At 36.0% G+C, this 13416-nt stretch overlaps 1 protein-coding gene across 2 annotated transcripts in view; it reads left to right on the top strand.

Moving 5' to 3' along the window:
- NBEA (neurobeachin) overlaps positions 1–13416 on the top strand; it is a 509094-nt gene that overhangs the window by 311485 nt on the left and 184193 nt on the right. For both annotated transcript variants that reach the window (XM_086771979.1, XM_086771978.1), the window contains exon 38: positions 5750–5874. In XM_086771979.1, coding sequence (XP_086628105.1) covers positions 5750–5874 — 125 coding nt within the window. The remainder of the gene's footprint in view (positions 1–5749; positions 5875–13416) is intronic.

The raw sequence follows: 13416 nt of genomic DNA, 5'->3' as shown, positions 1-13416 counted from the left end.
ATCTATTTAAATGGTAAGCTCTTTTTTCTGACACTTTTTCCTTTCTACCCTGAAACTCTGACAAATATACTTCTGATGTTTAACAACAATAATTCTTGTGCGTGTATATTTACAAGAAAAAAAAAAGTTGCTGTTTATAAGAATGCCTAAAGATTTTTTTAAATTCCTATTTATAATATTTTTACTATGTTTTCAGTTTTCATTGCGTTAGATGTTTCTCAGGTTCATTGACATCTTTATTCCTTGCGTTGGTATTTCCAGTTTTTAATATTAGTATTATTTGTTTAGTATTATTCTTAGTTGTCAGTGTTTCTAGTTTTATTTCTAGAATTCTCTAGCATGGTCTTTGAAAAAAAAACATAATGGACCCTTGCGATTTTTTAACCAAAAAAAAAAACCCTTTTCATGTAGATTAACTGTATTAGTTATGTTAATTAAGGCTTTTGATATTTGTTTCTGTTCATGTACAGCAAGGATTTGTTTTCTTTTAGCCATTATTATGTGGGATGTGATTTTTGCATACCAGTCTCATCATCTTGATAAAACCAGCAGTCACTGTTTCTGTTTCAAGTACAGTCAGAAAAACCTGCACTCTAATACAATTATTGTATCTGTTGCTATACCACTTCTGAAGAGTATTTGCTCTTTCGTTGTTATGGAAGACTTTTACTATTTAGATCTGGCAAATAGGTGCAAATTTTGGCTTGTATTTTGTAACTGTAATAAATATAGCATAAGTAATAATTGGTATTTTTTGTATTTCAAGTTTTCTTTTATTTACTTTTTTTAAATCTTACAAATTTTCTGTTCTTCATTTTAGCTTAGAGAAATGCTTTATATTTTTGCAATATACATTTTTTTCTCATTTCTCAAAACATAGTCGTAATTCCACACTGTGAAAAGAATTATTTTTCCTTTTTAAAATATGCCACAGAAAAAGAACCAGGACTAATTCTTGGAATTACAGATCAACAATTCCTTGCCTTTTCTATGCAGTTTCCCAGTACTACAAAGACTATGGATTCTCTGACATCCTTCCAGTTCTGTGACCTGCCTCTTTATCCAAACAACTTTTCCCCCTTCCCCCATGCCTGCAGGCTTGTTCCTCTTCATTAACATATCCAAACTTAATCTCTTCCATCTGGCAGCCCATCCTTTGGGCTGCAGTCTGAGGATCTTTTATGAACATGTGCGCTGCTACTCTCAGCTGTTTGTATTTGCCTCTAGTTGCTGGAGCTGTAGGTGAGGTACAGCAAACTGCATTTGTATGTGAGTAGGGACGGGGTTTCACAGCCACGGAGCTGCGGTCATGGATGCTGTCAGCCCGCAGGGTGGATAAAGGCGTGCTGTTTAAAATGGCTAATATTCATAAGTAAAAGGAAAACAAACATTTCCATACACTTCTTTAGAGCTGTGGCTGAATAAGTTAATAGAAAATATTTTCAAAAGTTGTCTTTAAAAAGTCTGAGCTATAAAGATGTGAAAAGGCAGGGAGGCTGTTCAGGCTGGCTTGATCTTCCTCTAAATTGTTTTGATGGCAGAGAGCTACACAGTTTATCCTCTAAGAGGGTAATAGACTGGGCTACCTGAAATACTTTAGCCATGTCAATAATCTTTGTCTACAAATACGTGGAAGGTGTGTGTAGTAAGGCAGCAAGGAGTATTATACAGGATTCTGTCAGTTCTGAGTTTTAGAGCAACCTGCCTTTGGGACACTTCAAAGATATTTGCGCTAACTTATCCAAGTCCACATTGGCTATCTAGGGTACCATAAATCCACTTTGCCTTTCCATCCCATGCTGGCCTTCAACAAGAGAAAATACTGTTTAAATTGTGAGAATGCACACAGTGAGCTGCTAAGCGGGCACCTGTGATGACAGTGAAATGGAATTTGTAATCCTTCAATAACTATAGTAAAACAGGGCTTGTTCCATTAAGACATATACATTCTGTGTCTGTATTAACTGTATGAAATACTGCACATCTGAAATTTGGGATTGAGTTTGTAACATGCACAGCACTCCAAATAAAATTTTTCATTGTCAGTAACCTTGTAATATCACTAGTTTCATACCAGCCCTCATTATAATAAGGATGAAAGAGTTATATTGGATTATATTACAGTTTGTAAGGAAATTATCTTGGCAGTTAAACTCATAGTGTGGACTTTGGGTCATGTGTTTTAGGGTGCATTTTAAGTAACTGTTCAATTAAAATGATACAAATATATTTCTTTTTTGCAGTATGTAGGAGTAGCTCATGAATGATGCTATGAACTTTCAGTTCTTAAAAAAAAATTCATTACAGTGTGCTTAATGTGCACCTTTTCATTCAAACAAGCCTGATTCAAAATGTCGCTTTACTTGTATAAGATATGGGGGAATGAGAAATGACATGTAATCTACTTGACTGTGGAAATAAGAATTATTAATAATATGCATTATCAGGAAAAGTAAAGCTTATTGAAATATTGTACTTGTTGCAGAAATATATTACTAAAATGAGTCTGCTACAACTCCGAACGCTGTAGCAGAGAGAGACGTGGGCGATGTGCAGACACGCTCTCTTCTGGGTCTGACTTGTGCCCGGTACAGTGTTAGAAAGTGTAGTTCTGCTTGTTTTACAGCTATCATTTAGAGCTACCTAGCAGGTACCTAAATTCTGGAAAAATCTTTAAGCCTGAATAATATCCATGGGATTAGAATGTAAGTATTTCTAAAGTACTGTAATCTAAGGGCTAGACAACTTAATACTGATTCAGTCCATGCCTCTGGACTTTTAAAGCAGGTTAAATTCTTAGTTTTCAGCTGGAGCTTGTGACCACAGTCTTCTGCTTACTAGTATTTTTAATTTAATCCAAAGTGTAGTGATATAAGTTTTTAGGAAAGTCCCACAAATTTATCTGTCTATAATGCAAGTGATGAAACTCCATCATTCAGAACTTTCAGCCATCAGCTTTTCAGGTGTCTGCTTTCTAGCTAACAATAGTGTAGGAGAAAATGTCTTGTCTTTTTATTAAAGATGTTGCTCAAAGAGTCAAGGGTAAATCTGAGAGTAACTGGTTAACATTCAGAAACCTTTTCTTTAGGTTTCGGATACTATCTTCCAATACCCAGAAGTATATAATAACATTGTAGGATAGATTTCAACTCTGGAAAGAAACTTTAGTTGTGTTTTAACAAGCTGTATAGTTTGTGATTAGGAATAAGGTTTGTGTTCTATTATTTCAAAATTTTTATTTTGCACCATTATGTCTTTCAGACTTTGATCCCTGGTGAACTTGTAACCCTTTTTTGGATTCTCAAAATAGACTTTATCTTCTGTTAATTTAATTACTTCTTTACTTAGCACTTCATTAAAATATTGACTTTAAAATCTATTTTACTTTCAGCTAAGAATATACAGTATTCTTCAGACTGATTAATGAAATTAATGGATTACCAGATGAAACACAGAACAAATTAAAAACATAAATTTTTTAGTCTTTGAATATTTATTAATTTCATAAGAAGTTTTTAATGCTTACATAGCTGTATCATTTGTATCAACCTAACAGTGTTTTTTTACTATTATTGTGGAGACAAATGCCATTTCAGAGAACTCTTGTGTTTGAAACTGTTTCATCATTGCTTACTCTTAGATGGCATTAAAAAGGGAAAGTTTATTTCCTTTAAAAAAAATCACTATGATAAAAAGCCTTTAGGGTTATCTTTGATATCATCAGTTTAAAACATAGAGTAGAAGTGCGCAAGGAGTCTCTGAGCTTTGTCTTTTAAACCATGGGGCAGTTGTCTGCCCGTTTTTGCATTCATATCACATAAGGGTCAGGGGGATTTAGCAGTTGCAATAAAATTTTTCAGTGCTCAGTGTAGGAGGAGAAATGACAGACTGATACTTCAAGCTAACACGACATCTGTGAGCAAAAACTGGATCATAGTACAAAACCAAAGCAGGCTATTTTACTTAGCAAAATATAATTGGCACTCAAGATAGCGAGACATTTCTGTCTCATAGCATGCGGGCCAGGCCATTAATGCTGCATCTTCCCACTGTGAGCTCAGAGTCACTGCCTCACCTTTAAGCAAGACGCTCTGAACTGGTCCAGGTGAGGAAGCAGCTCCCACTGAACTCCTGAATTTGCCTTCTCACTGCTCGTAGATAAGTAAAATGCCTGCTCCACAAGGCAGCAATGAGGACCTCATGCAGACTCAGGCACATAGTGAAAATTTCATTCAGAATGCAAAAAAAAAAAAAAAATATTGACTAAAAATGATGATGTGCTGCTTCTGAAAATTTCTAAGTGGCTAGAAGGTGTGCTGCTACATCCACTCCCCTTGATGCTCTGCCCCCCAGAACTGATCCAGGTTTCATGACAACAGTTAGTAAAGCGGGACAAGAACTCATGCAAGCATGAAAAAAGTAGTTAAGTGAATAGTAAAAAATGAAAAGGTCTGTTCTACATTAGTTTATATCTACGCTTTCTCTGGAAATAGCTACCAACACATAGCTTCTCAAAGTGAAAGCAATATAGAAAACAGTGGCTAAACTAAAACCTAGAAAAATCCATCAGAGATGTAGCCCATACTCATGAGTTGAAAACAGCTTTGAGGGTTTTTTGGTTGGTTTGTTTGTTTGTTTTTATCTGCCTTTTGTCCACACACCCCAAGGGTTCTGCAGATAGATTAAAAATGACTGGTTTAAAGCAGTGGTTCCCTAGTTATGGTTTGCAAGAGCATGATCTACAGAATAATTTTAAGTGTGTAAAGTGTTCAATTACAAGTTTGATGATAAGGATGCACCCACAAACATTTTCAGTATTTGATAGTGATCCAAAAAGTTTTTTAAATGTTGGCTTAAAATACAGCTGTGCCCAAAAATCCCATAGCATACTTTAAAAAATGATGTAGGAGATGTTTGTGTTGATAAGGTCAAGAAGTTGTCTCAAAGCAGAGCTGGTCATTTCTTTAGAATCAAAGTTTAATCCCAGATGATTATATATGTGTATGTTTTGACTTGAATGTAGATTAACAATGGCTTGTATCATTCTACAAAACTTTAATATTGCTTTTGAATGTAAAAAGGCAATGTAACACAACGATGGCCATAGTTGTTAATGGCTTGTATTAGCTGGAAGCTGTAAAATCATCCTAGTACTCTGTTAGTGCTGGAATAATAATTTACAAAGACAATTACCACATGGTGGAATTTTTTTGCTGCTCCAATTCAGTGTTATTAATAATGAATAAAATTGCAATTTTCTCAGGTTGCTAGGGGCAGTGGGGAATTATTTCAATGAATATTTCAGCACATTAGTTTAATCATAGTTCCACAAAATACAAGTGGGCAATATTTTATACTTCTAAGTTCAGTCTGCTAAGGGACCATAGTCATTAAATTGCAAACTATTTGCACTGACGTCCATTCTATGATTTACAAGCCTTGTTAAAAACACTGTAAAAGAAAGCAAGCTGTGCCATTAATACTTGTAATTTGATGCTGCGTTTGTTAATGGGCTCAGTGTGATTAATGTTTTTAGCAGCAGGCAGAACATTTTGAGACAGGCAGTGCTGAGGTTTATAATATATAAATGCATGTAAAGAAACATTAGAATATTGTAAGTTTTAGTAGTATATGTTTTTACAAGATTGTATTGCTGAAATAGAAAAGCAGCAGTGACATTATGCTATAATGTATGTAAATACAGTTCAAGCTGTGGTAGGTGCTGATGTGTGTGTTCTTTATTTCATAGCCAACTGCATGACTTCTGGCGCTTGGATTACTGGGAAGACGATTTGCGCCGCCGGAGGCGATTTGTTCGCAATGCTTTTGGGTCTACTCATTCTGATGCCCTCCTAAAAGCTGCTGTGGAATATGGTCAGTACTAATTCCTGCTTAAAAATATAGCTTATGATGTTTTCTTGATGTCCATGAATCTCTGAGAATAGTGTCCCTTCTTTTCTAAGGACAGTGCTGAGAATTCCAAAGGCAAAATATTCTTAGAAAAGGAATTCTTTCGATTCTTACACTTTAATGAACCAGAAGACTTTAGCTTGTGGGCTGTTAAATTCTCTGATCCCCAAGGGATTCACATTATACGTCTCTAGCATTCCCAGACACTAATTTTGAGACACTGGTAAAAGTAGCTGAACTTGTCTCTCCGGAGTGACAGAATGAAACCGTTAGGCCATCAAACTAATGTGTCGTAATAGTTCCATTGGAGACCTTTCGTGAATGAGGCATTAACCGTTTTTAAAAAACATCAGAAGTTTTATCCTGGCATGAGTAACCTCAGCCAAAAGTATTTTTTTCTACAAATCATGAAATACATAAGAACTTGTTTAAAATAATTACTTTAAGGATACTTATGATTTGAATAGTAAACTGACTACATAGGAGCTTTAGTCTAGGAACTTAAGGATTAGGTGATGTTTGCTTTTCACAAAGAGGTAGCCAGAGTATAAAAAAGGAAGGATAAACATGCTTACACATTCCCTTATATCACCTAAAAGTTTCATATGTTTAGTAACTTCTGTACAGCAGACTGAGCCTGAGTATTCTAAAAGTCTAAAGCAGATTTCTTTCTCAGATTTAAGCTGGGGTACCTCACTAACATATCAAAGACAGGAATTTTTTAAAGACTATTAAAATGGTTTTCTCTTGTGGTTTGTTTTTTTTTTAATCTCTAGTACAGGAAAAAAAAATCCAGGCATTCTTTAGCATTTAGGAGTAAAAAATTGTATTAAGTAAAATAAGTAAAAAATTAAGTTTAAAAATTGTATTAAGTAAAAAGTATCTATACATAAAGCAAGTTGAACCTTTCAGCTGATGTGTAGCCAAAGGCTAATGTTCCCAAAAGTTCTGAATATGACAGATATAAAGCTAACTGTTTGACCTACGCATTTCACCAGCTTTGCGGGTTCTTGCAGCAAGTAGTTGGGATTCAAACAAGGTTAGACACATAAATGAATATCTGTATGTGCAGTTATACTAGCTAGTGTAATTTAATACTTAAACGTGAAGACTATCATGTCCAGGACTTCAGGTCATAAACTGTTCATAAGTTGGGTTAAGGAAGACATTTCCCCACATAGTGTATATAGTATTGCATATTTGACAAAGGATTATTTTCTCCACATTTTTGCAAAATATCAAAATAGAGATCTTATGAAAGGTGGATGCAAAACTGTGCTAATTGCTATGTTGCTTCTGTAAGGCAAATAATCATCAAAACCATGGCCTTTGTGGATTAAAGTATAAGAACCCTTGAAAATATTCGTATTGGTTAATGTTTTTTATTTTTTATATTAAACTAGTATTAGGGAAGAAATTTCAGGAAGAAATCTGATTTATATACTGTTTCAAAGTTTTAAGCCTTGATATTAGCCTGGTTTTAAAATAACAGGAGCTTTCCATTTACTTAGATGGAGTTTGTTTCATCCCTTTACAGCAGGAATGTTGTATCTTTGGGATAAGATTATACTCAGAGGATGCTGGAAATGGTTTGGGTTTTTTTTTAATGAGAACTATGACACAAGTTGCACTTAAAGAGCTTCAACATGTTGCCAAGATTGCCTCCATTTATGTCGTTTCTGTGTTCTAGTATTTTAGTGCAGGTGACAGCTGCCTGGTAGTAGAGCTGGCCTACAAGACAAAGCTATAACCAAAAGAAACAGAAAAAACTGAAGTAGTTATACTTTCATATTGAATTGTTTCTGTATAATTTCACGCTACTCACCTGTTAGTGCATTCAACATACAGGAATATGTGTTTAGAGGTGGTACACATCAAACTTAGTGGTTGCATAAAAATTACAGTAGACTAAAGTTGTCCTGTTTGCAGAATTAAAATAAATAATTCTAACTTTTCACATATATATTAAAATTAACATATGGAATTTTAAACCAGCATGCATTAAAGTTATAATTCCTGGTTTCTATCTAGATGTACTTACTTTTCAGAGGCTTAAGCCTTTGGATTTTAATACTGAAACTTTTAGCTGACCTTTCTCTGTAAGAAAACATCCTTAACACTGATGTTATTTTTATGCCTCTTGGTGTTACTAATGAGTTGAATAATTTATGAGGTTGTCATGTGAAAAGGATTTGGTGCAGTTTGATGTACTTTTAGCCTCTGGTGTTGGAATGTGATTAATAAAGAGCTGGAGGCAGATTTTTTTTCCATAGGGGATAACTTGCATTGTTTTTTTTTTTTTTATTAGCTTTGTTTTGATAATTTTGTTTGGAACAGTTTGATAGTAAAATGCCCCTAGCTTCCAAAAATAAGAATGATATCACAGTACAGAAAGAATTTAAAGCATTTTTTTTTTAAATCCTGCTGCATAGTTTTCTAGTAATAGATTTTTTTCCTGACCTCAGATACTTTGTTTGTGAGAAATAAAGTATTCATCAAAGCAAAATTTGTTGGGCTTTTGTTATATTAATAGCAATTTTTGATCTTGACTGATACCTCTAGCACAAGTAAAGCTATTTTGAGCATCAGTAAAATAGTGGAAGCATCTTACAAGTTTTTGTTATCTACATTGACTGTCAGTTATCATTTAGGATTTTGTGCATAAATATTGCAGTGGAGGAATGTTTAGTTAAAGCCTAAGTCAGCAAGCTCCTCAGTGTCTACGATCAAAGGCATCAACTTAAATAGGTCTGATCAGGCATTGCGGAAGAGGGCAGGCAGTTTCAGCTGAGCAAAAATCACAGAGCAAAGATGACAAAATTAATCAGTCATTTCTTTGGCAGTAAATAATAAGATATGCTGAGGATTGCAGATGAGAGAATTTCCAGATTCCTTGGAGATATGCCTGCTTAACACCTGATTTATCTAAGCTTGTGCAGCCATAAAGATATGACCTTGATAAATAAAAAAGTGCTTTGCAGCTACTCTAGTATTAAATCAGAGTTGATGTTGGATATATGGATACTGTAATTATATAATACTTGCAGTCATCAAGGAATAGAAGAGTCTTGGAAATTAAAACTATGTCTGTGATCTTTGTTTGTTTTAAAGAAGTCACAACAAATGTCAAATTCTAACGAAAAATTCTAACTAAAAAAAAAAATTAACTGATAAGTCACTTCTTCCTGTAGTAAATATTACATATTGTCTACTACTGTTAAATAGTATTGTCTCAAAAAATTTCTGCTACAAGGCAAGTGGGTGAAGCTTCTATTTAACTACAGTCTGTAATCAGCCATCATACGCATGTTCAGGTGTCTGGTTTTGATAAAATATAATATGCATGTATATGTGTATATATATGCATATATGCTCAAAGTACATGGTTCAAAGTAAAAAATATTGCAGTGAGAACTTATAACATACTTCTGTGGCTATATACAGCTGTGTGAAAAATTATAACTTATTCCTATGGCTATATACTTAGCTGTCCTTTGAGGCTGTAGGTGTGTCAGAGTCATAGCAGCATTTACAAGAAGTGGACTGGAGAATTTTTCTCTTTGGATTAGTCCCCTCCATTTCTAAGTTTTTGATATTAGACATTGGATTTGTTTGTAATCTGTTAAAATTATTTTCATATCTGGATTTAAAATTCAAGCATAATTATTTCAGCAGCCCTTTTGCTTTAGATAAATTCTTACTTGAATAGAAGTCTAGATTAATTTCTCCCTTTTGTGAAGTTGAAGGGATACTTCTTACTGCAGTATCAAAGTGCAAGCTTTAAAATGGAATCTTGAAATAACTGGAAACTTTTAGTAGAGTTTTAATTTTACAGTGTCAATGGATTTTAAACAGTTCTTATTTTAAGTTTAGGTAGAGTTTCAGTGTAATTGATTAAACTGTAGACTGAAAAGAAAGGTGGGGAAAAAAAGGATCATATAAAAGATTGTAAACACTGCTTCTTTTCCCCAAATTTTACCACCAATAAATGCATGATAATACACAGATATGAGCCAATTCACAGTGATTCTGTACACATGGTGAAAAAACTGCCTCTTCCAGTTAATCACCTTAACAGTTTACAGTCTTTGGAGATTAGTATAGATGAGACACTGAAGTACTGCCCTGTACAGTGAAACAGAATACTACTCCACAAAGGTCATCCTAAGAGCAAAATAGTTAATTTATTAAGCTTTGGTTCTTGAGTCTTTAAAGACTGTGGTCCACAAACCATTTGCACATAGAAGGGCCCCAAGGAACGCCGCGTTTTCTAGTCTGCACTGAAGGAAATAGGCGTGAATAACTCAGTGCCCATGTTCTAAACATATATATATAAGCGGTTCAAGACTATTTGTCCTGTTAAGCTGATTATCACGACAGATCCTGAATGCTTAGAATGAAAAAGAAAAAAAAAAAAAAAGAGAGAGAAAAAAAAGCCTTTGTAATATGTAATATGTAATACATTGATGTTTTGAAACAAAGCTACAGATATGTCTTAGATCTGCAATATGGCAATTGCTTTTGAACTTGCATTTTTTAAGTTACTCATGCCATTATTTATTTGGACATCTAATTGGCAACCTTATTTCAAGAGTGGTTCTAACTGAAGCAGACTGTATATGGCTCTTTCTGGGACTTGTCATTAGTGTTTTAAGTTTCAACAAATGCTTTGTGGACTGAGAAGTCCAGAGTGCTTGATTCCCACAGCTCCTTACTTCCATCTCCTGAACTACTGGGCTCCCTGCATTCTGCAGTCAGTATTAGAATAAGATAGAGGGAGAAGACTCCAGAGAAACTGGTAAGAAGCTGGTTTCATTTGGCATGTGCCAAATTTGTTCCAGAAACAAAACAGGCAGTGTTTTACAAGCAAACTTACCTTGACATGTTCTGGTGATGAGACATTTTAAGAAATCAAAATGTCCCATTAACTGGATATCCTCAATTTCATCTTCTTTATTCAGAAGCTTTGCTGTAAAATCAAATGCCTTATTCTAGGAAGTCTGAATGTCCACCTAAAAACTAGTCGTCATTTCCATACATCCTGCATTTTAGGTTCTACACTTTGATATATTGGATTGTTGACACTAAATACATTGCTAACAACCTAGAGGTGTCTTTTATTGGTGAAAATAGTATCCTTGTTTACAGTAAATTCAAGTCTGCCTGTCACAGTTGCTACATAAATTGTATATGTCTAAAAACATTAATTTACTTTTTCTCAGCTACATAAAGTCCTCTGATTTCATTATCTTCACCCTACCTTTTGTCTATACTTATTGAAAATGCCTACTGTATTTCCAGAACAGTTTCAACAACAGTAGTTTCAGAACTTTTTAAGAAAGCAGTATTTTTTCAGCAACTAATGGAAAACTAAAAGCAAATTGAAGACAACGAATACGGGATCATCACTTATCAGAATTTTGCTAGCAGGCTCACTAGATGCATAAAAACCAGTTACTTTTCTAGGTGTATCTGCAGTGAGAGCATTCTATATGTGCCATGCAAGAGATTAAAGACCAAATTATACTTTCAGTTTTTTCTATGAAATATTGCTTTCTATACTATATCTATATGAACAGCTTTGCTGTCAGGGTTGAGTTTGTAGATTTTCTTTTAAATTTACTTTTATTTCTAAACTGATCTAGATATTCTTTAGATATTCTTTTTTTTAGCCCAGGGGTAGAAGGCTCGAGGGGTCCATTTAGTTGTGAATAAATACCTGCTGTGAGAGGATGGTGGTGTCAGACTCTTCTCAGGGGTGCCCAGTGACAGAACAAGAGGCAACAGGCATAAACTGAAATACAGAACATTCTATTTAAACATAAGTAAAAACTTTTTTTTTTTTTTACTGTAATGGTGGTCAAACAATGGAACAGGTTGTCCAGAGAAGCTGTGTAGTCTCCATCCTTGGAAATACTGAAAAACCAGCTTGCTAAGGTCTTTGGCAGCCTACTTTAGCTGACTGTGCTTTGGGCAGAGGGTTGGACTAAACTGTCTCCAGAGGTGTCTTCCAGCCTTAAGGATTCTGTGATTCTTACAATGGAGCCAGAGTAGATGGTTCCCAGAACTTAGTCTTCAGTAATATTTTTAAAACCCTAGATTACTTATATTTCAGTGTTCAAGACTGATCTTCTTATGTAGTTTCTCATGGACTTAAAAACAAATTAGAGCAGAAACATTTGATTGGTAGTACAAATGCAATCCTTGACAACAAGTTACTTTAATCTCCATAAAGCTTTTTGAGGAAATGCAGATTTACATATCACAGAATTACAGAATGGTTGAGGTTGGAAAGGACCTGCTCAAGCAAGGCTGTCTAGAGCAGGTTGCCCAGGACCATCTCCAGATAGCTTTTTAGTATCTCCAAGAATGGAGACTCCAAACCCTCCCAGGGCAACCTATGCCAGTTCTTAGTAACCATCAGAGGCAAAAAGTGTTTTCTAATGTTCAGAGGGATCCTCCTGCTTTTCAATTTTTGCCCATTGCCTCTTGTCCTGCCACTGAAAGGAGCCTGGCTCTGTCCTCTTTGCACTTCAGGTAGTTGTATGCATTGATAAGATCCCACTGAGCCTTCTCTTCTTTAGAATCATAGGATCATAATCATAGAATGGTTAGAGTTGGAAGGGTAATCTAGTCATCTAGTCAAAGGTCATCTAGTCCAACCCATCTGCAAGGAGCAGGGTCATCCCCAACTAGATCAGGTTGCTCAGAGCCTTATCCAACCTGGCCTTGAATGTTTCCAGGAATGGGGCCTCCACCACCTCTCTGGGTAACCTGTTCCAGTGTTCTACAACTCGCATCATAAAAAATTTTTTCCTAATATCTAATCTAAATCTAACCCCCTCTGTTTTAAAACCATTACCCCTCGTCCTATCACAATAGGCGCTACTGAACAGCCTCTCCTCATCTTTCTCATAGGCCCCCTTGGGGTACTGGAAGACCGCTATCAGGTCTCCCCGGAGCTTCCTCTTCTCCAGGCTAAACAGCCCCAACTCTCTCAGCCTGTCCTCATAAGAGAGGTGCTCCAGCCCTTTTATCATCTTCATGGCCCTCCTCTGGACCCTCTCCAACTGGTCTGTGTTCTTCTTATGTTGGGGGCTCCAGAACTGGACACAGTACTCCAGGTGGGGTCTCACCAGGGCAGAGTAGAGGGGGAGAATGACCTCCTTCGACCTGCTGGCCATGCTCCTCTTGATGCAGCCCAGGATGCGGTTGGCCTTCTGGGCCGCAAGGGCACATTGCCTGCTCATGTTGAGCTTCTCGTCCACGATCACTCCAAAGTCCTTCTCCTCAGGGCTGCTCTCAATCCATTCCGCGCCCAGCCTGTATTTGTGCCTGGGATTACCATGACCCAGGTGCAGGACCTTGCACTTGACCTGGTTGCACTTCATGAGGTTGGCACGGGCCCACCTCTCCAGCCTGTCAAGGTCCCTCTGGATGGCATCCCTCCCTTCCAGCATGTCGATGGCACCACACAGCTTGGTGTCATCGGCGAACTTGCTGAGG

Source organism: Chlamydotis macqueenii, chromosome 1, assembly GCF_036417535.1.
Source record: "Chlamydotis macqueenii isolate bChlMac1 chromosome 1, bChlMac1.mat, whole genome shotgun sequence".
Lineage (NCBI taxonomy): Eukaryota > Metazoa > Chordata > Aves > Otidiformes > Otididae > Chlamydotis > Chlamydotis macqueenii.
This window is presented reverse-complemented; position numbering and strand designations above follow the sequence as displayed.